Genomic DNA, 26607 nt, shown 5'->3' on the forward strand with positions numbered 1-26607 from the left:
CCATGCAGTCCGACTATGGAATTCATTCCCTACAAAGACTAAATTATTGCCTTTGATTAGTTCTCTGAAAACTTGTCTTATTAAGCTCTGAGTCTGCGTCTTTTTGATATTCCACTTAGAATATTTTATTTTTCCTTTTCTAGTGTGTATATTTGTCTTTATATTTATTTACATTCTTATTATTTATACTATAATAATTTATGCATGTTTCCATATATTTGTGTACACATTTCATTGACGCGTATTATTTAATGTACCTATTTCCTATTTTCACCACTCTACAATTCCTCTTTCACTGCAAGGTAGACTGAAAGTAATCCCTCTTTAGGAGTAAGTTTTCCATTATACGCTTTTATTTTTTAAGTCAATTGTGTACTTTTATTTATAATCTTATTATACAATAAAGTATTACAAACAAAAAAAAACTCTTATGGAAGGAGAATTTAATCTATGTCACTGACAAAAAGAATAGGATAAGAAAGTAAATAAGAAGACCTTACACAGTTTTCTTTTCAAATGACGTCCACGTTCTAAGAACCTTTTCAAATAAATCTATGCAAACAGTTATTGGTAGGAAATAGTACGAGGTAAACAAAATAGTTTACACAGTATTATTAAAAATATTTTACTATAAGCTGAACTATGTACTATTATCTTATCTGTGGCTGTACTGTACTCGATTGACAGTCTGTTTGATCTATGATTGACATGCCATTAATGATAACACTTGACAATTGACGTTATAAACGTCAAAACTTAAAAACATATTTACTATTTTATTTCGATACATGTACATAATTAAATTATTTATTATGGATATTACCACAAAATGCTAATTATAAATAAAAAGTCATATTTATCAATTATTTTAACAGTTTTAAGACCATATTTTGTTGTCTCTCAAGCTAATATGTCTTCCGGAACTTTAGACACTGGTATAGATTATTGTTTTAATTTACATTATGACAATAGTATAAATTGCAGATTTATTCAAAAATCTGAAATGATTTTTTACTTACACTCTCTATAGTTTGCTGTTAAAGAATAACTAGTCATAAATACCTAAAACGATTAAAGATATCTATATAGACATAGCTTACTTTCAGTATTTACCTTAAGTAACTATTAACTAATTTATCGCTGAAATAAATAATCGAAGAATTACCATAAATTATCTTTCAAAACTTACATTAATATTTTATAAATATGTATAGGAATTAAATGAACTTGCTATGTGTACTTATTTTGCTACAATTGTTTTAACTTTATCCAGAAGTAGTTTTCAAACTTTATTTATAGTAGTTAGACAGATTCCATGTTTGTGAACACCATGTTCTAAATTACTAAAGGCTTACTAACTGTTACATATGTGGAACATAACACAACCCACTGTATTTTCAAAGTATAATAAGTAAATATTAAAAATAAAAAATACACTTTTGTGAGGTGGCTTGAATTTGATGAGTTTGTAAATATTCTAGATAAATTCAACATACATACACTCATTGTTTTTCAAGGCAGTTTTATCAATATGAATATATATATATTTTCCAGATAAATATTCAGTTGCATATGTGACTGTACCAACTATAGAAGTAGGTAAGACCATTGGCCATGGATTGGTGAAGAACAAACTTGCAGCATGTGTGAACATTATACCACAAGTCACTTCTATATATGAATGGAAAAATGAAATCAATGAAGATAGTGAGGTACTTTTAATTTATTCCATACATGTCAAAGAACATAAAATTTGGATAAATATTTAATTCCCTTCAATTGTAAAATTCATCATAATTATACTTTTGGTAAGAAATAATGAATACATACTCATTTTGCTCAGATGATGTAGCGGATGATCAGCTGTATGTTGATGTAGCTATCATCAGATGGAATACAGCTTGCATGCTATTCTAGTCACAAAAAACATACAGAATGATCTTTTCAGAATTAGTATTTATTTTTCAAAAATAAATACAATGAAATCAAATTTTACTACACAAATTTAAATAAACTAATGGTCACCTCATGGTCGAATTTCAACCATAATTAAATTATAAATTTGAACATAATTAAGGTTATTATCAAAGATTATATTCCTATAACCACAGGCAATGCAGTTAAACAGGCAATCTACAAAAGAGTATATATGTCTGTATGTGTCAAATAAAATATGGTGTGTGTATTGCTTTTTTTTATTGATTTAACATATGTTTTGAACATAATTAAAAAATATATTAGCATTCTATATAAATTATAAGTGTGTGAAATTTCACACTCCATCCGCGCAATTTTCGTAAAAAAGGTTACAAAGTTTTAACTTCACGTATTATTATTTCATGTATTAAGATAATTATAATAATTATTTGTTATTTCAGTTACTGTTGATGATTAAAACTCGCACATCAGTAGTTGACAAGCTCACTGAGTATGTACGCTCCAACCACCCATACGAAGTTTGCGAAGTCATATCTCTACCAATCAAGAATGGGAACCCTCCATATTTGAAATGGATCGGTGAAACGGTACCAGAAACTTAAGATAAACTCTAAAATAAAAAAATGAAGTACATTTGTTCAGTTAAGTCCAGATTTATTTTAAGTAGATGAATAAATTTTAATATTTATGTGAACTATTGTATTATTGCGGCCTAGGTGGTCTAACGGTATAACACACCACCATACAACCAACGATCGTGGATTCGAATTACTCGCACGGTTGTACCGTGAGTATATTGTATATGTTGTAAATTTGTATTCATGAGTAAGTATGCTTGTTCTTATTGGTCTGGGTATTTTCTATATACATTACATATGTATTCATATAATATCTAGTACACATAACACAAGCGTTGCTTAGTTTGGGACTAGATGGCGCTGTGTAAGTTATCCTGAGATATTATTAATAATTCTGAATACTTGCATGTTTGTTTGTTTAGCGATTAAACAAGTAAGTCACCACTTATGTCTTTTTAATGGATGATAATGACATGGTGCATCCGCTATCTACTCTACTAACAAACAATATGCACTGTCGAGGCTCCATTGTAGGACGAGACTAAGAATGAAAAAAAATTTTTTTTAACTATATTTAGTTTATCATCTGATAGTAATCGTCGCTTATATATACGAACAGCACCGTGGTCATCACATCATCACATGCCATCCGTGGTAACACTCATACGTTGATATTCCGGAGAAATAGATTAAGAGCCGCACGCTCGTTTGTCCGCTATGCCATAAAAAAGATGTCATATATAACACTGTAGTTATCTCACGTTCAATCACAGACAAACACGTTCAAAACAGAGCTTGCGGTTTGGCATCAGTTTCTTGGCGGCTGAACTACGTATGACAGGTAGTTCATGGCGTTACAGGTCTACCTTGATATGTATATTGTTAGTGGTGGGGATTGTTAGACAAAAATGATTCTTAGTCCCAAGTCAGTGATTGGCCACTTGTTCGTAACAATCTCCACTCCCCTCTCATTTTTATGACAGGTTATCATAAGTCGACTATAGATGAACGAAGCACTGAGATAGAAATACTATACATAAATATGCTCATTATAAATTACATTAAAGGCCAAGAACAAGACCAAGCGCAAAACTCATTAATTATAAAAAAAGACTAACCCCAAATGAGGTAATTCTAGTCAAGAGATGTGATGTCGGCTTAGAAGCCTGCCAAGATACCAGAAAACTCCTGCGCTTCTGGCTGAAATTTGGCTGACTACATAAGTAAACTTTGCTATACACCAATAGCCGTACGTTAGTAGACTTGCCTGTACACCAACAATAGCAAAAAAGAGAGGCTAAATCCAGATATATAAGGGTCCTTTTTATATTTACAAGCATTTTCAACTATTATTATGAACGCAGACATATAAAGGAAACATATTGTCACGACTGTTTTACCAAATGTGATAGTCAGAGACGTTGTCAACTATCGGGTGAACGTAATACTTGACATGGCGGCATTTCGACATTCGGCATTCACTCAGTATATTTGAATCCAATATGACAGGTGTGAGTTTCCCACAGTTTTTCAAGATTAATTGACACAAGAAGTCGTTTTTTGGTGTTGGCTAGATTTAAACGCTCGACCTCTTGGGCGTAATACAGCATATAATACAACTTATGCGTTGGATTACCGAAGAACCAAGATGTCATGCATCTTATTCTGTAATTCCACTGCTTTATCTCGCTCTTCAATCGAAATGCTTCTTACAAAAGTTAGCTAGGTGGTTGAAATAGATATGTCTCGCCGGTGTCGCGCTAGAATTGGTACAGGGACCTGTGAAATTTGAAATCTAACTAATCTTTTATTTTAGTTTTCTAATATTTTTGTTTAATGTTTGAATATGGAATAGTATATTCAGGCGCCAGTGTTTTTGTGTCAGTGTTGATTGAAAAAAGATGAACCTATGTTGGCCTATAGCAGTGAATTAACCAGGAATAAAGAATAATTACGTAGGTTTGATTTGTAGTAAGGATGTAAAAATAACTTTGTTAGAGGCTTACTGGCAATCATTCTACCCGACCAACTTATGGAACAACTACACTCGGCGGACGCCTAATGCTCTGCGTGTATAGTACAACAATATCTTCAGGATGCTATTGGAACTGCACCGTTACTGCAGCGCTTCCGTCATATTTTTTTATAGCATAGGGAACAAACGAGCTTGCGACTCACCTGATGGTAAGTGATTACCGCCGCCCATGAGCACCCGTAACATCAAGGGACTTGAAAGAAGGATCAAGCTCTAAAATATTTGCGACAGCTCGAACTTTATTTTTTTATTGAGGATTTTTGGCTATAGTTTGTAGCACTGCGACCCACATAGATCTATTGTGCTCGCCCTTTTTTATAGTTCGCAACCTACACCCGTCAGGGCCATGAATTGAAGGATATTCTTTGGAGCGATGGTTTTTATATCCTCAAGATATGGTGTATACTTTCCAAAGGAGATATTTCGTTTATCTATGAGTGGGCTATAACCTCATATGATGTATATTGGCGTTTCCTCTTCTGCTTGGATCGAAATTTAACTGATGGTTTCCCTGCACTCATGCGAAAAAAACTGCATATCTGTTAAACAGAGTGAGGGGCTAGTGCATCATGAAGATAATTGTAACAATTTTATTTGTGGCGTTATCAGAGCCATGATAGACAAAATGGTATGGTATGGTACGATGATATATAACATAGTTTTTAAGTTATTCTGTTACTAACACAAATTGATAATGTTGTCGATATAAATAAATTATGATTAACCATAATGGCTTTCATAGAGACCATGGGGAAATCGTGCTGATAGGGAAGATTGTTAGCAACGGTATGTAATATCTGATATTATCATATTTGTGGCCATGCCCTCAATGCATGCATGCATTCATTATTAACAACCTGTTGAATAAAAATGTCACTAATAGAAAACGAATATTAAGGTACCTGCTAGGCACATCGAATTCAGGTATTACATTTTATAACAGTACATCTACATTTGGAAGCTTATTGTGATGCCGATTATGCTAATGATCCACATGCAAGAAAGAGCACAACAGGCTACACAATCTTTCTATGTGGAGGTCCTATTACATAGTCTTCAAGACAACAGCCCATAGTTGCCATGTCATCATCGGAATCCGAATATATAGCCGCTGCAGATTGTTGTCGTGAGTTCATGTACCTAAAAAACTTAATTTGTGAGAATGAGAAAACGAAGAAGTTACTGCAACGCTTTTATAGATAATCAAAGTACTATTCATTTAATTAACAATGTTATTATGAACAGAAGATCAAAGCATATCGATGTCAGATATCATTATATACACGAAAAAGTCAGTGAAGGACTTAAAAATAAAATATTGCCCCTCTGAGCATGAAATTATATTCTCACGAAGCCCCTGGGAAATGTAAAATTTTCTTATTTATAGTCCTACATTATTATATTCTTAGTTTATAAAACAAAATTAAGGGGACAACTATAGAAGTTATTTTATTTTATTTTAAGAAAGAAGCCGTATTATTTGTTTGTTGTAATAATTATAGTTCAGTAAGTGGTATTAATATTTTTTTAAAAGTAATTTTCATAAAATGTTTAGTGTGTTCTTAAATATGTTAAAATTAAGGGGGCATGTCGAATGAACATAGAAATTCATATACATAATAATTGTATTTGACTAATAACTTAAAGATCAGCTACCATGAAGACCAACATGAAATGAACTTATACTAAAAAAATAATCGTCATAAGCGGTTCCAAAACGAGGAATATGTAATATCTTTGTTTACACATAAAATACAGTAGATTAACCACCAACCATCTCCATTTGGATGCTAGTTCTATAAAATTAAAGAAAAGTACGGGGTGATGTACCTAATAGAAGAAATATCTAATACAAATTCCTTTTTATTTGCAATAAATCACGTAAAATACATGCAAAGATTCTCAAAATAGTATAAATACAATTTAATTTATATCCAATACATCTCAGCTACCTCCTTAGTCGTACTACGATATTTACAGGACACCCGGTATACATATTTCATAATATACTTACCCTACATATTGACGTGATGCTGAATAGTGAAAATATTTAAAGCACAAAGGGAAGGGAAATCGTCACTTGGGAAGGAAACCGTTCTAACTTCGCTCACATCACGAACCAATCGTAGCAGCCCGTAGACGTCTACGAGCGCGGCGCGGCGCCGTGACGCAGTCGTCCGGCGTAGCGCTACGGTGACGGCGTCCCAGGCGCATTCATCCCTAATACAATCTCCGCATACCATAAAATCTATCAATAACATTCCATTCGACATCTCGGCATGATACCGCCTACTTGACAACCCGAACTTTGAACTTTAATAGTTGAAATTTGTGCCACTGTTATGGCTAAAAACATCATAGTATCTGGGTATCGTGAAAGACAATTGGAGCGGACGACGAGGGCGTTTTAGCTCAGAACAGAAAAGAAGAGAAGAGCAACGAGCAGCATGATCGCAGCGTGTCGGTAGTGCAGAAAGGTCGCGGTCGGTTTGGCGCGTGCGCGGATCGATCGCGCGGCATCGACCGCGCGGGGCGGGGCGGCAGAGCTCAGTCGCGCGCGAACACGGCGTGCGAACGCGCGCACCTCTGCACGTGCATGGCGCGCCTGACTGGATGCCTCGCGCCTTCGGGGAATGGATTCGCCTGAGGTAGAGACGTCTACCGCGTCGATCCCTGAAGATGACTGCCTCAGTGTCCGAAAATGGTGGTGCTTTCTCCTGTCGTCGATCTTCACTTTCCTCGCGGGGCTGCTGGTCGTGGTGGTATGGCGCGCGTGCGCGTTCGTCTGCTGCCGCAAGGAGCCGGAGCTTGCTCCCAACGACCCCAAGCAGAAAGAGCAGAAGGCGGCGCGGCAGGGCAAACAGGAGTTCGAGGGCACCTTCATGACCGAGGCCAAGGATTGGGCCGGCGAACTTATCTCCGGTCAAACCACCACCGGACGAATACTGGTAAGTATCCACCGTCTCCAAAAATACGAATATCAAAAATTAAGATGTCGCAACTGAATCAATTATGCATATTAATTTTGACCCTAAGTAAAACGCTATAAAGCCTAAGTTCGCTTCAAAGATTATGTCATATCATTTTAAGAGGTCGAAACAACTAAACAAGTCATCAAAACAGAATTTTAGATGACACTTTAGTGCAGGAGATAGTTTTGATAAATGTAATAGTTTTTATAACATCAAGCTAAGTAGGTAGTTTTGTGTCACACATGTGCATGCTCAATTTTATGTGATCTATCTGGGATCATCACCGACATCACAAATAGAATAATTAACAGATCACAAAATCATCTCTGATAGTATAAATAACCAACACATATTTGTATTATATTAGTTTTAAATTAGAACATAATTATCTTGCCACTAAACAATTTTGTGTTAATCACGGTACTCATAACTCAACCGCGAAGTAAACACTCATGCGAGCTATAACCACAGAATATCCCTATAAAGTATAAAATATGATGGTACAATATTCAGCGATGTCGGAAATATATCCGAATACCATCAAATTAATTCGACTATTTCAGAGTGACGTCAGAGCCTAAACTAATAACGCTTTCACATGCTCCTTGTAAGTACTTGGACAAAGCTTCATGGCGCCATCAACCATAAGTAGGTGCTTACTTTTTAGGTATTCGTTTCAGTTTGATAGACGTCACGTTCTGGCTATAGAATACGGGTAACCAGAGGCCTGAATATTGAAAGATTTTTATATTATTTGGGCTCAGAAAACCGAAAGTACAAACTACCTTCTAAAGTGTTCTTTAAATATTGTGATGTAAAAATGTATCACTTTACAAGGGACAGGCTAGAAAGTAAGTAAATACCAAAGACTATAGAGACAGAATATAAAATTTAATACAAAGATTTCAAATTTATTTTAAACTAACCGCTTTATTTTATACGTTCCCGCGAATTCGTCCGCGTGATTTTTTTTTCTAAAATAAGGAGTAACTTAGGCTAAGTTATATTACATAAGCTACCGGCCACAAAAGTCCCGTCAAAATCGGTCCAACCATTTCAGAGATTAGCCGGAACAGACAGACAAATTTAAAAAAATGTTTTTTGTTCTGTATTTACATTCATATACATGTATTAAAAACTGTTATTTCAATATTACAAACAGACACTCAAATTTTATTTATATGTATAGGTGTATAAAAACAGGACTATAAAAATCGTCTTCTGTTCGCAGAGTGGTCGAGTCTATTGTAGACCAGATAAGCACAATCAAGACATCATAGAATAGAAAACATTCTTATGAGAACGAAACGAAAGATTGTATCAATACAACAGTCACTAATTGTTGTAAAAATAAAGATATTGCACAATTTCGTATATAAATCGTTTTGTTTTAAGCGACAGGCTATGCATATATGAATTGCAATTCAATGCAAATATGCCGTGTTAAAAAATTGTTACAGACTTTTTTACAAAATTATTTTGATAAGTGGGTGTAAATCTGCATTTAAACTTCCAAAAGGAATAATATAAATCCATACAAATTTGGGGAAGGTAGAAGAATAATTAAAAAAATGTGACATTAAAAAACCTCCCCTTGGCAGTCGGTACAAATATTATTGCACAATGAGTAAATTGGATACATTAAGTAGATTGCTATTTGCCGAGTGTCAATTAGTAAATGTAGTCGGTAACATAAACAAATATATAATAGGTATCAAAGTATATAATGTAATAATCTCTCTTTCTCTCCCTTCCCAGTGTATATACATAGTGGAGGGATCAGCTTTCCTTATGTTTCTTCACTACTTTACCCTGTCCTGAACATCGTCCTTTGACACCAATAAAAATAATTTCATCGAATATTATGTACTTATTACAGAAAGGTTTTTGGTGGATGGTGTAATTTTACTACCTTTGATAGTTACAAAACATTTTTTTGAGTGACTAGTAACGTTATTACGAAACGTATAACTTCCAGACTGTTTTTTAGTTCTTGTTTTTTTGCGCAAGCCAATATGATACTATATGTAAATTAAATTAATCCTATACTTAGTTTTAATATTGTCTCATACATTATTGTAATTACAAACTAGAATGACGTTTGTTTCCAATTAAATAAAGAAAAAAAGTAGGTACTTAAGTTACCTAGAAAAGAAACTATTATTAAATTAATAAAAATCAATCACCGAATGTAAACCGAAGATTACCGACCGAAAATTACACTCTTTTAGCCAATTTTTTGTTGACTTTAACTATAAAGTCAGGACAAAGTAAAAAGGTTTTTTTATTAGCATTACATAGTCGTACTAAGGAACGCTTTAGTCTCATTTTCTTCATTAATACACCAATAAGAAGCCAGATTGTCAGCCAGTTTCAAATAATACAATAACAATTGCATAATAAAACATATGTACTGAAAAATATTTAATTTTACATTTGCGGTTTATTAGGAACCTCACAATATATTTTGGGAGGTCCGTAGTTCATCTCTAAAGTGTAAAAAAGAAAAAATACTAGGAAACATATGTCAATGTCGGTGTGGTTGTTTATCTGAGCAAATGGTTCAGTGGAAGAGACTCCCCCTACTTTCCCCTCCATTATAAATGCGAACTGTCTAATAATAATTAATTGCAACACACGCACAGTATTTCCAGCAATATATCGTTGTACAAGATATATCTATCCAGTACAAAACTGGAAAGATAAAAAAAACTGGTAAAAAGGTAAATTCTCAATATGATGGTATTTTTTTATATCTGTAAGTTTCACGATATATACCTTTGTCCCAAATGGATTTGGATGTTTGTTTTTGCATTGAATAAGCTTTACTCTCAGGTTTTACTGAGACAGACTGCAAAAGGGAAGGGCTCCTAAACGAATACAACGACCAAGCTGCTGTCTAAGATGTGTTGAGGTGACATATTTGTCCACCAGAATTATAACGCTTAAAGGAGTATTATATATACTAATAATAATAAACTTTATTAGTCAATAAAACTGCATCACGGGCGTCACGACGTCGACTTCATGCTGATGATTATTATAGAGATATAAATGATTATGTACAGAAGCAACGGTTTCCACTTACTTAGCTGTCCACTTCTCCCATATAATTGTTAGCACGATTGATAGTTTATACAAACATATTAACAGTACGTTTACCATTGTCTGTAATATATTTTTTTAAATTATTCACTACAATTGTAGTTTATACAACTCACTCCGACTTCGCTTATACTATATTACTACTATATACTATATTACTGCACGAATCATTTTTTTTAATTAATTAATGTTCTATATTTAAAATTGATAATGTAGTAATTCCTTATCTTATAGTCAACCGCAACCCAAAATTAAAGTCATAAATATTAAACTTCATTTGAACGATATAGGCATAAATAAAAATAGTCTATATTAAAACAACATTTAATTAATAACTGTGGTGTAGCGGTGTAGGACAATGCCTCAAATTCTGATACTTGCTGTTTGAATCCGCACAGTACATGTGTTAGTATTTTTATATACATAGTTCTAAGTAAATATATACCTTGTGTATGTATATATTTACTTAGAATGATTATATACTAGTATTCAAGAATCTAACCAAGATAGACTTTATGATTATATGATTTATGAAATCATTTCCATAGGTACCTCTGTCTTACCTTACTTATATTGGCGAAAATGAACCATTTTCATCCAGAAACGAATTGACAAAATAAAATTGTTTTTATGTTTTCTGTATAGTTCATATGAAGATTTTACAACTTAGTGTGTAAATAAAACGAAATAAATCATATATCCAATTATGGCCATACCTTCACCAACACTGTCCTATCAACGTCCCATTATACGTCGAGTGATATCATGTGACGCGCATTGGTAAAGAGGCCGTGACCCAATTCACATTTCATGACAACTTTCATCTTCCACTCTTCGACTAACCACTTATTTAAAAATAAACATACCCACTTGCTGATAAGTCCTCCGTACCAAAACAAACCTGGAATGACGACGTTATCGCTCCACTACCATCCAGCGACATTTCAGCTCTGTTCCGTTTTACACTGGCGCACGTGACGCGCAATGGTAGCGAGGCCATGACCCAATTCTCGTATCGATGCGATCGCCTTCCCCGCTTAGTTCAAGTACATCATTTCTCCCTTTCGTTTACCATTGAACTAAGCACTACGCCCGGCCGAGTGCTACGTGTCTAATTAACTAGCGGTAGCGTGATATGTTTGGTATGTGATCGATTTGACGGCTTCAGTGGTCTGTTTAGCATTCCTATGGTTGCAGATTCCGTTGTCGCATAATATGAGCATTCGTATTCCTGAATATTATTTTTAATGCATATTTGAAAACTAGCAGACTAATTCGGTAAGGAAGTTTTCCATTTAGGTAGGTATATTAGGTAGATATGTATTCATTTCAATATTTGAATCAGATATTTGGTACTATATATAAGTTCTGTTAAGTTTGCGACTAGTACTAGCACTGTATAAATTGTCCTGAAATATTAAACATATATAAATTTATGATGTATGTACTTACACCCGTTCAATCAGTAGACACACCGTAAGTACGTAAGTATAATATTAATGAGATAAAAATCTTTATGTTATTGTAGGAACCATTAAATAATTAAACGTTAATTTCTGTAAATGCCGTTAGTATCATATGCATATTTAAGAAAGAAAGCAACAAAACACTTTGTAGTTAAACTGAACTTGTAAGTAATAAAACATCATTTTTAATAGGAAGGTGCAAAAATGCAAATTGAGAAATAATTTATTTATATAGGCCGCTTATGCATTTCATTATTTTATACGGGTGTCACGCGATAACTTAGTATGTGTAGAACTTACCATTAGTCGTCATTTTGTTCGCCATTGTAAATACATAAAAAAACTCTTAAATCAGCCAATAACATGAACATTCTACCAAATTAATAATGCGTTCGGAATGACGTTAGCTCGTAAACTCCTGTGGAATTACTTAATCTAATTCATATCAAACTGCGGAACAACTAGACCAGTTTATTGCCTATTTAACTCGCTTATACCATAAAGGCATGTTTGATGACGGACAGACGCCAGTTACGTGACTCAATTTCATCGGTGATAACTATTTTTTATCACCTTTTATAAACTCTACCATATATATAAACGATTCCGAAGATATCTTGACCTAATTCTGACTACAGACCTACTTTAAGTCGATGCATTATTTAAATTAATTTAGTTTTTGCCTTTTCTAAAGGTAACGAGTACCATCCAAAGCGTAAAGTCAAAAGCGTAAAGTCTGAAATAATTTATTGATAAATACAAAGATTATAGGCATAATAAATGACGTTAACAATGAAATGACTTATTTCAAGTGAATTATGGTTGAATTTTAAATATTGGACGACCATTACTTTTAATTAACACGTAGTAGACTATCGGGTGTGTGCAAATTACATATGCAAATATTACAGGCGAAATAAGTGACTTTAATAGAACTAAAAACGTTCAAACTTAATTTAAATGAATTATGGTTGAATTTTGACTACTGGAGGACCACTACTTTTAATGTAGTAGACTATTGGGTTTGAATAAATTCGTAGCCGCTACGGACCCTCTACGTGTTGTATACAAACAGCGTAGTTCGTAGCTATCGTAGGTTATAGCATGTAGACTCCATATATCATAGTCCCTATGTCTAGTAGCACGTACTTTCTGTCGATCGTAGTCAAATAGAAAACCGGTAGACGTTCCAGAATATATTTTTGTTATATATGTAATATATTATTATAGTTTCGCATGTATGTACTATATGTATAGGTATGTTACAATTTTAAATTAGTAGAAATAATTAAAGCAAACTCAATTTGCTTATTGTTAAACCGATCTTATTTCGACACGACATTCAAAGAAAAGTTGATAAAATATGCTAGTATGCTATATATAAATAATACTAGTATTAATAAGGAAAAATATATTAATACTAGTGGTCACCCAGTGGTCGAAATTCGGTCATAATAAAAAACACAAAATGACCTTTGAACCCGCAATAACAATTAAACAAAAGAGTATATATATGCGTGTATGTGTCAAATACATGTTAATGCGTGTAATGTTATTGATCTACAAGTGTATGAAATTTCATCCGCGCAATTTTCGTAAAAGGGGGATATTAATATTAATACTTCACATGTTAATATAATGACAATAAAATAGCTCAAATAGTGTAATCCAAATAAAAATTCAGAGGTCATCTAATAACGTGGTGAACACAACAATTCTTATGGTCACATTTTACAAGGTATAAAAAGGATGTAAGGTAAAAGCACTAATGCCCGACACTGAACTAAAAGATGACACTTTCGAAAAAAATCGTTTTTATTAAGAAAACTAATCATTTAAGTAACACCACTACTGATATTAAAGATACCTAGGGTCATTTATGATACGTGGTCAAAAGCTTGCATACATTGTCAAGCAAATTTCAAAACGGCGTTAGTTGACAACAAACAATATGAGCAGGTTGATAATAAGTCCGTAATTCTTAGCGTTTTTCTTAAGGCAACTGACTTTTAATACATATGATTTTGTCTTATCTATATATGATTATTGGCTATTGTTGGTTTCGATATTATAAATGTATGAATTTATTGATCTATTAGAACTATTTCCTTGTTATTTTGGCTTGTTTTTTTATGAATTTTAAGTGGTGTTTACTATTAGTACCACAAATCAAACAAAACCTAAAAAATGACATGTGTGTCTTCTACTAGGGTTACATCGAACTGATTTTGTTAGCTTATTTTAATGCAAATTTAGCCTTTACGTTTTAAAACTAATGTTTATATCCGAGTTTCGTTTATTTTACACTAGTCTAACTATAAGTAGACAGTGTCAACTATTAGGCTATACTAGGTGTCAACTATTAGGTAGCCATTAATTTCAAATTAAAGTTCGAGTACGATGCCTCCAGTAAAGGGTCTGATGTTTCGATACTCCGAAGATAATATGGAAGCAGCTATATAAGAATGCAGGCGGGACGTTCCGACAGCTACTGCGGAGAAGAAAATCGGAGTCCCCGAGTAACTTTGATAAACAATGTCGAGGGAAAGATCTATTACACGTAAAATAGGAAGAAGGTGTTACGTGTCCGAAGCCGTAAAAAAAATACTCGTAACATGGGCAAAAGCCATAGTCAAACAAGGGTTCCCAATACGAAAAGATAACAAGATAGTGTTAAGAAAATAGTTCAAGACCTTAAGATAGTAAAATAGAATCCAAGAACGGTAGACCAAGGAAGAGATGGTACAATAGCTGTTTAAAGCGTCACCCTGACCTTATAACAAGGTAAATTTGAAAGCCTCCAGAGCATCTGTAATGATATCTCAAATAAAAAATTGGTTTCAAGAAATTGTCACTTACCTAAACAGTAATAATCATACAGATATTCTTAATGCACCTCAGCGAGTTTATAACATGGACGAGACTACTTTCTTTGTGAACCCCAAAGGAATAAGGACCTAGTATCAATAGTTTAGGTTTTGAATAGTTTAAAGTACTTAATATCATCATCATCATCATCATCCCAGCCTGGAAGACATCCACTCTGGGAAAAGGCCTCCCCCAAAACGCCAACAACTAATTACTTTTGACAAGCAATATGGCTAAATATTGATTTTCTGACAATTATATTTTTATGTTATTTGATTTGATTATATTTTGTTGCTAATTTAATAATTTTAAAGCACAGGCTGTGCTCGGTATTCATTTTAAAGTATTTTTATTGATTTGTTTTGATGAAACAAATAATATTAGAGTGATCTTATATATGTCTACTATTAGTGCCAATTGATGTCTATTTTTGGTGGATTTGATTTTTGATGGTGTCATCTTTTAGTGTCTACGACAAACCTAAGAAGAATATTATTCTTAGTTAAAAATATGTCAGTTTTAAAACATCTTACATGGAAAAGTTAATTTGTAAAAGTTGCTCTAACAGTAAAAAAAATTGTAACTGTAGTTTTTTGATAAATACATCTGCTTTTTTGAGAAAGAAGTTTGGTTTGTCCTTAATGTGTCTAGCATTAGTGCTTTTACCTTAAAACGTATACTACAATATTTATTATATTACGACTGTGGGGTATACATTTCAATAATACTTTTATAAAAAAAAAGACTGGTTTCCGCGCGTAGGCGTGGCGTAGTGTGAATATAATAGACACGACCACTGTCACATTCCTCAGGTGGGTTATTAGCCTTTTCTTTTCATTAGTCCAATATTCAGACAAAGAGCCATAAAGTTGGTGCTGGCATGACTAAGTGACCTGTCAAATAGCGTGACTTAAGTGTGTCCTTGCACATATGAGCTACATTTATTTTACCCAAGTGTTATACCGTGTATAAGTGTTTTTTTGTTTATGAACATAACTATTAATTAACCTAATATATTCAGAACTAATTAGCGATTTTATATAAATTCAGAAGAATTCAGGTCAGAAAGTCCATTAACCATAATTCCTACTTTAATGTACTTGTAAGGCTTTGGTCCGTAAAAAGTCTGAAATTATGACGAAATTCGTACCAGCAACACAGAAAGACTAAAAACGCTAAAATTAAAAAAATTGACGATCACTTTCGGCGTCTCAACCACAAGGGCTTATACTATTATTCCTTTTTCGCTTCTTCTATATTCTTCTTTCCACTCAGCTTCTAAAGACTGTATGGTGATATTAAATATATAGACTGTTTAATGTCAGGCTACCTTTTTCCTCAAACATGGATTACCCTATGACGTCACTAACTTTTGTCATAGAAATTATTGAACGTATATGTAATACTATATATATATTGACATATATGTCCCGAAATGGAACACTACCGTGTCGAATACTCGTAAAACTGAACCAACCGTATCATAGTCTATTAAAGTTTCAATGCTTTTAGTTATTCCTCTTTGATATGTAGGCTATTACCGGCGCGGAGCCATATTTGGCCAAACTGCCTACAGAACCCAGTGACCTTTCAGAAATGGGCCTTTCTATTTTCGCATGTATGCCGTTTGTCGGAACAAAGTGCTATCTCGATACAAGGCCGTTGGAAAATCGTGAATCCAATTGTGGCATCCCAAAACTGGGGCGAAACAAAAGTGGCATTGTGGACCGGTAATAGAGTGCTTAATTAGTCTAGATGCAAATAAAACTGACATTGTTAATTACTTCTTCAAGGCAAGATAAGTTTGCCCTATTTTACTAAATTACTTTGTCAAGGGACTTATGTATGTTCAACTAATAAATGTTTAACTAGCAATACGTTTCAACAGTGCTGCGGTTTTTTTTCTAATTATAATGGCGAACTAGCAGACGGCTCGTCTAATAGTAAATGTTGCCTACGGACATGAACATTACTTTATCATGTCCTGCCCGAGATATCCTTCATACGTTACGGAGGACATAAATGGCTCCCATTCTGTAATTTCTCTGCTTTATTTTACTCTTCAACCAGAACAGGTTACAAAACAAACTGTTTAGTGCCTAAAATAGACAGAGGGATTCCACAGACATCTTTATACAAATTCTACCTCGATTACACAGTGTATATAATTCCCATTTGAAATAACGTAGTATTCAAATGGTAAAATAATTTCACAAAAGGACATAGTGGTTCTGAAGTTTACCATAGCTTAACCTTTCGTTTACATACACATTTAAAAATATACAAGAATGTTTAATATTATTAAAAAGGTTACTACGTAATATTAATCGTTAAGTCCACCATATGTTTTTATAATTAACAGAGTAATTTCAATAAAGTTTCAATAAATAAATATTTTTGTACATACATTACAAACAACGGAGTAAAATTTAGATTGCCTTTTAGGCATGTGTTTATCTATGATAACATTAGATGACTCCTGTAATGTATACATAATGATGCGTTCAGTAAACAACGATACCATCGAGATAAAGCCTAATACTATAATAATAGTTTAAGGTCATGATTTAATTAAAACATTACAACTAGCGAGTGTTCATAACTGTTTTTTATAACATAATATGCATATATAACATAATACTCCTATGTCACACTGGAATAATGTTATTTTCAGACACTGAAAGAAAATATAGATCAAATGTTTTTAGAGCTTATCCGTTACAAATGTTTGTATATATTTATAATATTAGTAGAGAATAAAAAAGTGTAGTGGCTAAGTCTAGTAGTTTACTAACGCGACTTTTAGACCAGCCAGGTTGTGAGTTAGAATCATCCAGACGCCAAAAAACATTGTATGTATTTATGACTAACAATTCTGATACAAGTACCGACCTCATGACGACCTCGGTGGTCTAGCGGTCTAGCACACCGCTTTACGACCGATGGTCGTGGGTTCGATTCCTCGCATGGCACAAACATTTGTATTCATGAGTATGATTGTTGGTATCGGTCTGGGTGTTTTCTATGCATAATATGTATGTATTCACAAATATATATATATATATCTATGTATATATATAACAGTTATCTAGTACCCATAACACAAGCTTTAGCTATCTTAATTTGGGTCTAGATGGCGCTGTGTGATTTGTCCTGAGTGAATTGTTTGTATGTACAAAGATGGTTATTGTAGATGAGAGAAACATCGATAACATTCGAGGGACCACGGCAGCTTCGCGATCCGTTGAATTCAAATATATATCAATCAGCGCCATGTGGACATGTCAAGTGTAGCCTTCCCCACTTTGGGCGTCTATACTAAATGCCTCTATTATTAATACCGCATCTTTTATTAAAGGCCTTTATATGTATTTTGCTACTATAAAATAATTGTGTACTAAACTATACATACCATAGTTACCTAGAATAATATATTTATATTCTCAAATACATTCACGAATAGACAAACATTTTCGGAATTGTATCCTGTTTACATCGCTTGCCTATATAACTCCATCCATTACGAATGACAGCCGGCGATCAATCAATACGTACAGAATTTCCATCTATCACAGATTTTCGCAGAAATCAGGACGTCCAACAAAGACGGGTCCAAGCCTATTACATTCCGATTCATGAAAAGGCCTAATTTTGGAAGCAAATTAATTCTACATTGATGCCCTTTCGTAGCTTAGCTTTATTCTGCGTAGTTCTCACATACTTCAGCCATCATGGAGCTTCTTTTCCTGCTGTTTTTCGCTTGAAAGGTGATATATAAAAGTGAAATTCAAACGATCTGTAATTCCACAATGATGCCTTTTCGTAGCATAGCTTTATTCTGCTTCGTAATTCACACATATTTCAGCCATCAAGAAAATTGTTTTTAAGTTGTTATTCAGTTGAAAGGTGAGATATGATAGTGAAATTCGAACGATCTGGCATACAGCCAAGTTCCCACTTTCCATCGGGTAGGCCATCGACTTCTTTGCCAATCCAGTTACATAAGAAAATAACATTGTCATAATTTATGCCTTTAAAGGTAAAACTCAAATTCTGGTGCATTTTCTACCGGTTGTGATATTTTTGGAGAGTTGCTTGCTTATCAAATATGATTGCCCCTCTCGTCCATTGTGTGACAGACTGACGGGCGTTGCATTGTGGAGTCGCTATTCACTAAATGCGCTATAAAATGCTTTTACTGCGATTGCATATCAGAATGTCGTTATTTACTAAACATTGCCATTGGCATATTGTTAATATTGTTTATAAACAATATAAACTGTCCCATTTTTCAAATATTATTTATAAATTATATTCGCATCGCTATCTATTCTCAACACTATTACCTATGCTCGACTGGTATAAAATACCGCATGGTATTTAGTCCGCACAAATGTACTGTTACATTTTTTGTACTGTTTGCATTAAAGTTACAAAATAAATAAAAAATAATAAATTGTATAAAAGTATAAAGTCGCCGTTTTTTCTGTTTGTTTCTCCTCTAACTTTTTTTTTTAATTAGTACAAACTATTTTGTATAAAAGAGAGGAAGTTCTCTAAAGTAATGAATTTTCATAGCATATTACATTTCTCGATAAAAGGGCTATCAATCAGTGAAGGAATTTTATAGTTCGAAGCTGTATGTCATAAGATTAATGTGTTGAATTAAACTAACAAACAAACTCTTTAGCTTTATCTCGATCGCATACACTCGTTCTTAGACGGGATAGCTCGCTAGTGATTTATATGTTAATTTATGAATGAAATATCAAAAATAGAACGTCTAAAATACACTTTTCCTTTTTCAAATACGTAGAATTGGCGCGTTCCACAAAAATGTCAACGATAAACCCTCGTACAACGCAAACGTGACACCCAAAGCTTTCCTGACGTGAGACAAAAACGCAAGACAACCATCTCTAAGCTAGAAGGCGGCAGTTCTTCCTAATCCCCGTAAATAGGTCAATGGGTGGAGTCTATCGATTGCCAACACTTGTGCGGTTCACAGGGAGTACAGCGTTGTGTAAGGCCCTCGGATTCCCTAATATAATAATTACTACTCATGTTTGTTTTTTTTAAAATTATATTTCAAGAATAAGGAAACGTTGTATTGTATTTTAATATTGTATTTCGGAATAATTCATAGAATTTCGATGTTATATTAACTACTAACTAATATAACACCGAAATTCTACGAATCACTATTTTAATAAAGGTGATTATTTTAAAAACTCTTCTATTCTGTACTAATAATATGACCCAAAGTGGAAAAAGGCTCGATTGTTAAATATAAAACATATATTTTTGAGTAACATTTATAAATTTAAATAGAAGTTATTCTACACATAAATGTTTAGGGTAAAATATTGATCTTATATCAAAAAGCTAATAAAATAAAATAAATACTATATTTTTAATAAAGAGGATCTTTATTAAAATTATATAAATTATTTTAATCAGACAGAGAGTTACGGATATTTAACATTGTAACAGTAACTACACAAATTTATCGTTTATAAGGAATAGGAATTTTAATTAACAAACCTATTATAATTTTATCGATAAACCACAAGTTTTGTATTGATTTGCGCTAGTTGCTAGTTAATTAATTGATAAATCTAATTAATATTTAATGTCCTCTGACGAGGGTTTTATGTGTATGGTCCAATAATGGCCCATTAATGAGCCCTACCTACTAATCACAAGTTATTATGTCTCCGCAACAATATTGTTCTTGCGTACAAAATACTTGTTAGCGAACGACTACCGCAATGTTGAGAATCTTTTGATATTAACATATTTTATTTCTTTGTATTCTCTAATAAAAACTATAAAACAAAATCTATATATGTCACTTCAACGTCTCTACCATTACCATTAAAATATTTATCCCTTTATACATTGTTTTACTACATATTTCTACAACACGCAAACTCCTTTCATGTTTTTTATTTTTTAATTCGTATGTTTAGAATATATACGCCATGTGTTTGATATTCTTTGTAGATAGATAAATTACAAACACTTATTTTAAAACAAATTTAGGCAATACATAATTCGATATAACAAGTTTGTGTCATTATGTGTGATCCGCAGTAATACAAAAAGGTCGCCTCTGTGTGGAAGATTGTTTAGGGAACAAAACACTGATTTTCCGCTTCAACCCTTTTGATTGATTGATTGATTTTTATTGTCTTTCTCTGTTCTTTATCCTTAGCTGTAATACTATGTTATAAAATACCCATAAATTCTGAGTGTTTCCATCATTTAGTGATTACTCAAAAAAATGAATACAACAATGAGCACAACTATGATTATGATAATTATAATTATCTGGAGTCATAGTATATAGTGACCCCTAGAAAAGATGAACAAACAAGATAATTATGGAATCTGTAACACAATATTTTTAGGACGCTAATCTAAATGTTTGGCGTTAGTATTTTTTTTAATTTAATTGTAATGATAAACAAGCTGCTTACCTCATAAGTATGCGGTAACCGTTGCATGAACAGCATTACGGACATCTTAGTATATTCCTATGATACGACTTTTCTTAAAATTTCGTACTATGTGGATGGATGTTACTCTTTCACAGAAAAACTATTCAACAGATTTTGACGAAACTTTACAGTAATATAGCTTAGACATCAAAATAATACATACATTTAAAAAGATATTGTATAAATTGAGCGAAATATAATACTTAATAAATGTGTAACAGTAAGTGTGATGCAGTCGAAGTCCAAGCTCCATCATTGTTAAGGCGACCTATTTCGGCCTACTCTCATACATCTTACCCAAGTCAAGATAATGTAATAATCTATTGCAGTGACATTAATGACATCTAATAATAATATGTATATTATTGTTATTGTGATAAGATACAAAATTGTTTACATATCCCGCAAGACCTCTTTAATCACTAAACCCTATGACTTCTTACACATAGTGGTTAATTATTCAGAGAATATTCATAATAATTGATATCTACACGAAATAGATCGTGTTAAAACAACCAATTAATATAACAAACAAAAATGATAACTATCTCGTTCTTATTTTACCGCTCAGTCAGAAAGCAGGCTCATCACAAGAATAATGCGGAAAAAACTTGTTTAGCATTACATATTTACGATTTTGTATGAATACAAACTGCCAAATAGCAATATTGACATAAGTAAATAAATAGTACAAATTATACAAACATATGACATGCATAATTGAGTAAAATGTCTTACCAGAATAAGCATATATTGTTTATGTTTTCAGTTAAACGCAAAAAAAATATTCGATGTATGCAGTGCAAAATAATGGTAATGAAATAATATATTACATATAAAAAATAATTGAAATCTTAATATTTTTATGTAAATTAAATACTATTATACATTATATGCTGACAGTAATAGAGGAAATTGTCCTAATATCATTAATTTCCGCGAACATATGAGTTAAGGCATCCACACACTACATCAACACAACGCGTACTCATTACCGCTCGACGGCGACGTGACGCTTCGATGTGCCCGACGCGACGTGATGCGTCGTGCAGAGCTGATACGTCAGACAAGGAGGTCCGAGTACCGCCAATATTGCGAGACAGAGATAGATTATCATGTGTACGTCACGCACAAAGCGCCCGTAAATTGGTATAGTACGCGAGGGATTGAAGTAAGTGTTGAAAGTATTTGGGTAAACGTAGCGTAACGTTTTTTTTTTGTCGATTAGATTGTTGACAACTCAATAGGTTTTGTACATATATAATACCTTCACGACTGTTATCCCAGGTAGGATAACCAGTGGCATAGTCAACTATCGACATCATGGTGAACGCAGCACTTGATATTCCTACATTACGCTCAGTATATTTAATATTTCAGTGTTTTTAAATCCTACGTGGGCGAGCCTACCACCATCACTCGGAAATACTTTTAGTTTGTTATCCATGTTTCCTTCACAGGAAAGTCAATCAGAAATATAAATAGACAAACGTTTTTTTGACGGCCAGGTTTAAACCCAAGACGTTTCGATGTAAATTAAAGTAATGAACTACTAGGCTATGGCATTCAGTGCTATAACATTAGGATTTGTTGCATAGTTTCAATAACCCATTACAACATTTTACAACAAACATACTTAAGAGTCGTGACTTAGTATTCTCCGACAGTCCATCAGTTGCTGCAAGTTCGATTCTAACTGACATTAAAACTTGTATACCAATTAAAATTAAATTTACGAATAGGCGATCACAGTTTTGTGTGAACCGGTGTGTACCAGAAGTAAGGTGATGAGCTAAATAACTAGACTACCGTGATAGTGGACTTATCTCTATCTCTGTCCATACTAATATTATAAATGCCAAATTTTAACTGTCTGACTATCTGTTTATTAACTTTAACAGCTAACCTGCTGAACCGAACTCAATTAAATTTGATATGAAGATAGATTACATCACGAGTATGTTATTCATCCAAAATAACCAGAAAAAATCGCGGGTAAACGCTAGTAAGAATTGCACAGATTGACCGCCCACACCTACGTCACGCACGTGGCGTCGTAGATTGGCATAGTAAACGGAGTTGGCCCCTTGCCACTTCAGCTGTCTCCATATGTCCACTCTAGATTATTATTAAATGTATTATTTATAAAATTTCGTGTTTTGTTTTGAATCATAATCTCGGCGCTGGCAGAACACGTGATTTCTGGTCTGACATTAATACGCAAAAAGTACGCCTACTACACACGGCAACTGTCAAATAATATAACTCTAGTAATTGATGACAGGATGGAAATAATTGTCGAGTAAGTTAGAAAACGAGAAAAAATGTCCCTCACATTTATCAATTTGACCTCTGAAAGAGATATAATAATTTTTTAAACAATTTTTATGTATACATTTATTCCACTATGTATTATTTTTAGTAATTACAAAATTAATTATAACTAATGTATATCTTGTAATATACATTAGTTATAATTAATATCTTGTAATAAAGTCATTACCAACAATAAATTAATTTAAATTGTTACAGTGTTTTATAATTCTCTTGAAATAAAATAATAATAGCGTATCTAAAATAGACAAAATATTTCAATATGTAATATTAGTTTGCAATTGCCATTTTTATATATATTGGTAGATTATTTATTGAACTTTTAAATACATTATTCACTGTTAATATCAAATAATGTCAGCAAAAGGGGAATTATCACTAAAAGAAATCTCGTCCAATCAACCCAAGTTATTTAAGTGCAAGATATTTAAGCGCGATAGTATATAATGAAATTATTCATATTATTATACATGTAAAACAATCTTCATTATTTTTACATTAAGTTTTACTGCAGAAGTTTTACACAGGAATTAATAAATAATGAGACGACGCTCGTTCGGCGATGTGAACGCACCTTAACTTCTTAATGTCTTACTACAAATCTGAGGTATGTTCTGAAAGTAAGGTTTGCGAAGTGCTAAATAAATTAAAAAAATAAAAGCACAGATTTGAATGACATTGACCGATTTCCTGTCACATATCCGTTGAGTAATAAAAATATTTTTCATACTTTTTCATTATTCATTTTTAAGTTCAACCTTCAGTCGTTTACGCTAAATAAGACTCATCCGTCTATTGAAATTTAAACAAAATTATAAAGATACTAATTTTAATTTTGAGTAGGATTTAAGATTACTATAAAAAAGCCTGAACACATCCTATTGTTACAGGCGCCATTTTACACCATAAATCGAAATGTTCTTCTCATACAGATCCCACAAATTCTTATTCTATTTATTAACAAAGAAATAAATAGAATAAGAATTTGTGGGATATATTACACTTTAACGCATTCATTTATTCAGCAGCGCTATATAAAAATGCAAATTAGTTGGGACGTGCAAGAAACTACCTATAACATTTTATGGGAGCGTAACGTCATTCGGAAGTGGTAGCCGACGTCGTAACAAAAATAACAATGTGCGACATCACGAATATTATATGCGTCCGTTGCATTTTTATGAGAAAAAAAAACAAATTCTTTTTAAGAAATTTAAAAATTAGTTCTTTATTTAAAAATTCGAAGGCAGTCTTAAAATAAAATGTGTATGTTCGGCGATATTACAAGTATCTTTGTCTTATTTCGTGATTTTTTTTATGGATGTTAACGGAATGGTGCACTTACCTGCGAAAACAGTAAATGCTGGCGGGTATCAGTTGAGGATAAATGAGCATGAGGTCATATCAGTTACAGTTCATATCAGGTATATTCATAAATTAGTTTATGTATGAAAACAAATATACAATAAAATACATATATTAAAGTAATAACTTCCATTCAATACCATGCATGAGTGCTTAGAAGCTAAGAATAAATATTTTCGTCTGTAAGAGCTATTTGCTATCTCCAAACCACCCACGTCTCTCATCCAGTGCCATGTACGGTATAAAATGAACGTGATATCCATGCTACTGCTCTTATATACACATACTATCAGTATTCCACGGGTTTATCTGGACGGTATAATTTAGAGGCTATAAATAATTCAATAATTTAGTAATATTATTAATGTAATGAAATAAAGATTTTTAAGCTGATCTTTAAATACATTTAACAAGCCCTGTCTAAAAATTGGTTAAATTGTGACCAGTGATCATAATTATAGTAGAATTTATTTGCTTAGTAATTATTCAATAACTTAATGTAATTTCTTGATTCCTTCCTTTGTTTTTGTTTTCTTAAGTAGTTTAATTTACTATAGTGTACTTCTTAAAACAAACAAGCTTTCTAATTGGTCAAGATGGAATTACCCTTAAATAAATTCAAAACATCTGTTAGATCATATTTACTGAGCAAAGCCCACTCACTAAACTTAAAAATTACTCACTAAACGATTACTTGAAAGACGAGCGTGCATGGCAATAGAACTATTATATTCATGAACGGGATTTTCATTTAATGTTAAACATAGACCATAAATATACATTGTAAATAAACTGGCTTTAAAAAAAAGTAATTCAATCGAGTATCTAACCAGTTATTCTCAATTGGACGGTAGGGAAAAATTAAAATTATAATATAAAAAATTTTACGTTCATAAGCGGCTAAAATATCGTACATGAATAAATTATTTTTTAATTTGAATTTGTAGTAGTTGTAGTTTAGATATGCGAAAACAATGTTACAATGTTACAACAAGGGAGATATATTACAGTATTGTTTACCTAAAAAAAGTTGCTAGAGAAATGTAATGTGGCGGACCATTTTCTTCAGTTCATCCTACCTGGATGTTAAAATTTGAATTTGTGGCAGTTTTAGGAAAACAAAATTTAGCACGTACAATTCTTCAGAAGAATGTCCATGATAACGATATCATTTAACAATAATACCAATTATATTGGGACATATTTAAAAAACATATACTAAAAAATTTAATTCATTTATATTTTTTTGTCTAACATTTTTTTGTATAACTTATCTGTGAATTATACTATAGATGAGTTAGAGTTACTAATGCAGTAAATACACAAAATTTTTCGTCTAAAAATCCTACTTTCTAGATATCTAAAAGGAAATCAAGATGGTAGGCACTAAACATATTTAGAATATAAGGAAATCGACTTGCGGGGTTGTCGTCCTAAATGTAT

The 26607-nt window shown here is 32.7% G+C and overlaps 2 protein-coding genes across 25 annotated transcripts in view; both read left to right on the plus strand.

Annotated features, from left to right (window-relative positions):
* Positions 1–729: 729 nt before the first annotated feature.
* LOC131850544 (protein CutA homolog) lies at positions 730–2624 on the plus strand. Its single transcript, XM_059200796.1, has 3 exons — positions 730–935; positions 1555–1712; positions 2379–2624. Exons 1-3 carry the CDS (start codon positions 830–832, stop codon positions 2538–2540), a joined length of 426 nt encoding a protein of 141 aa, XP_059056779.1. The 5' UTR covers positions 730–829; the 3' UTR covers positions 2541–2624.
* A 4491-nt stretch (positions 2625–7115) lies between these two features.
* Positions 7116–26607, plus strand: part of LOC131850550 (calcium-activated potassium channel slowpoke) — a 61034-nt gene continuing 41542 nt past the window's right edge. For all 24 annotated transcript variants that reach the window (XM_059200822.1, XM_059200803.1, XM_059200808.1 and 21 more), the window contains exon 1: positions 7116–7499. In XM_059200822.1, the coding sequence (XP_059056805.1) occupies positions 7185–7499 (315 nt within the window). In that variant the 5' untranslated portion in view covers positions 7116–7184. The remainder of the gene's footprint in view (positions 7500–26607) is intronic.

The sequence above is a fragment of the Achroia grisella genome, unplaced genomic scaffold, assembly GCF_030625045.1.
Source record: "Achroia grisella isolate CSIRO2021 unplaced genomic scaffold, CSIRO_AGI_Agris_v1 utg770, whole genome shotgun sequence".
NCBI classification, from domain to species: domain Eukaryota; kingdom Metazoa; phylum Arthropoda; class Insecta; order Lepidoptera; family Pyralidae; genus Achroia; species Achroia grisella.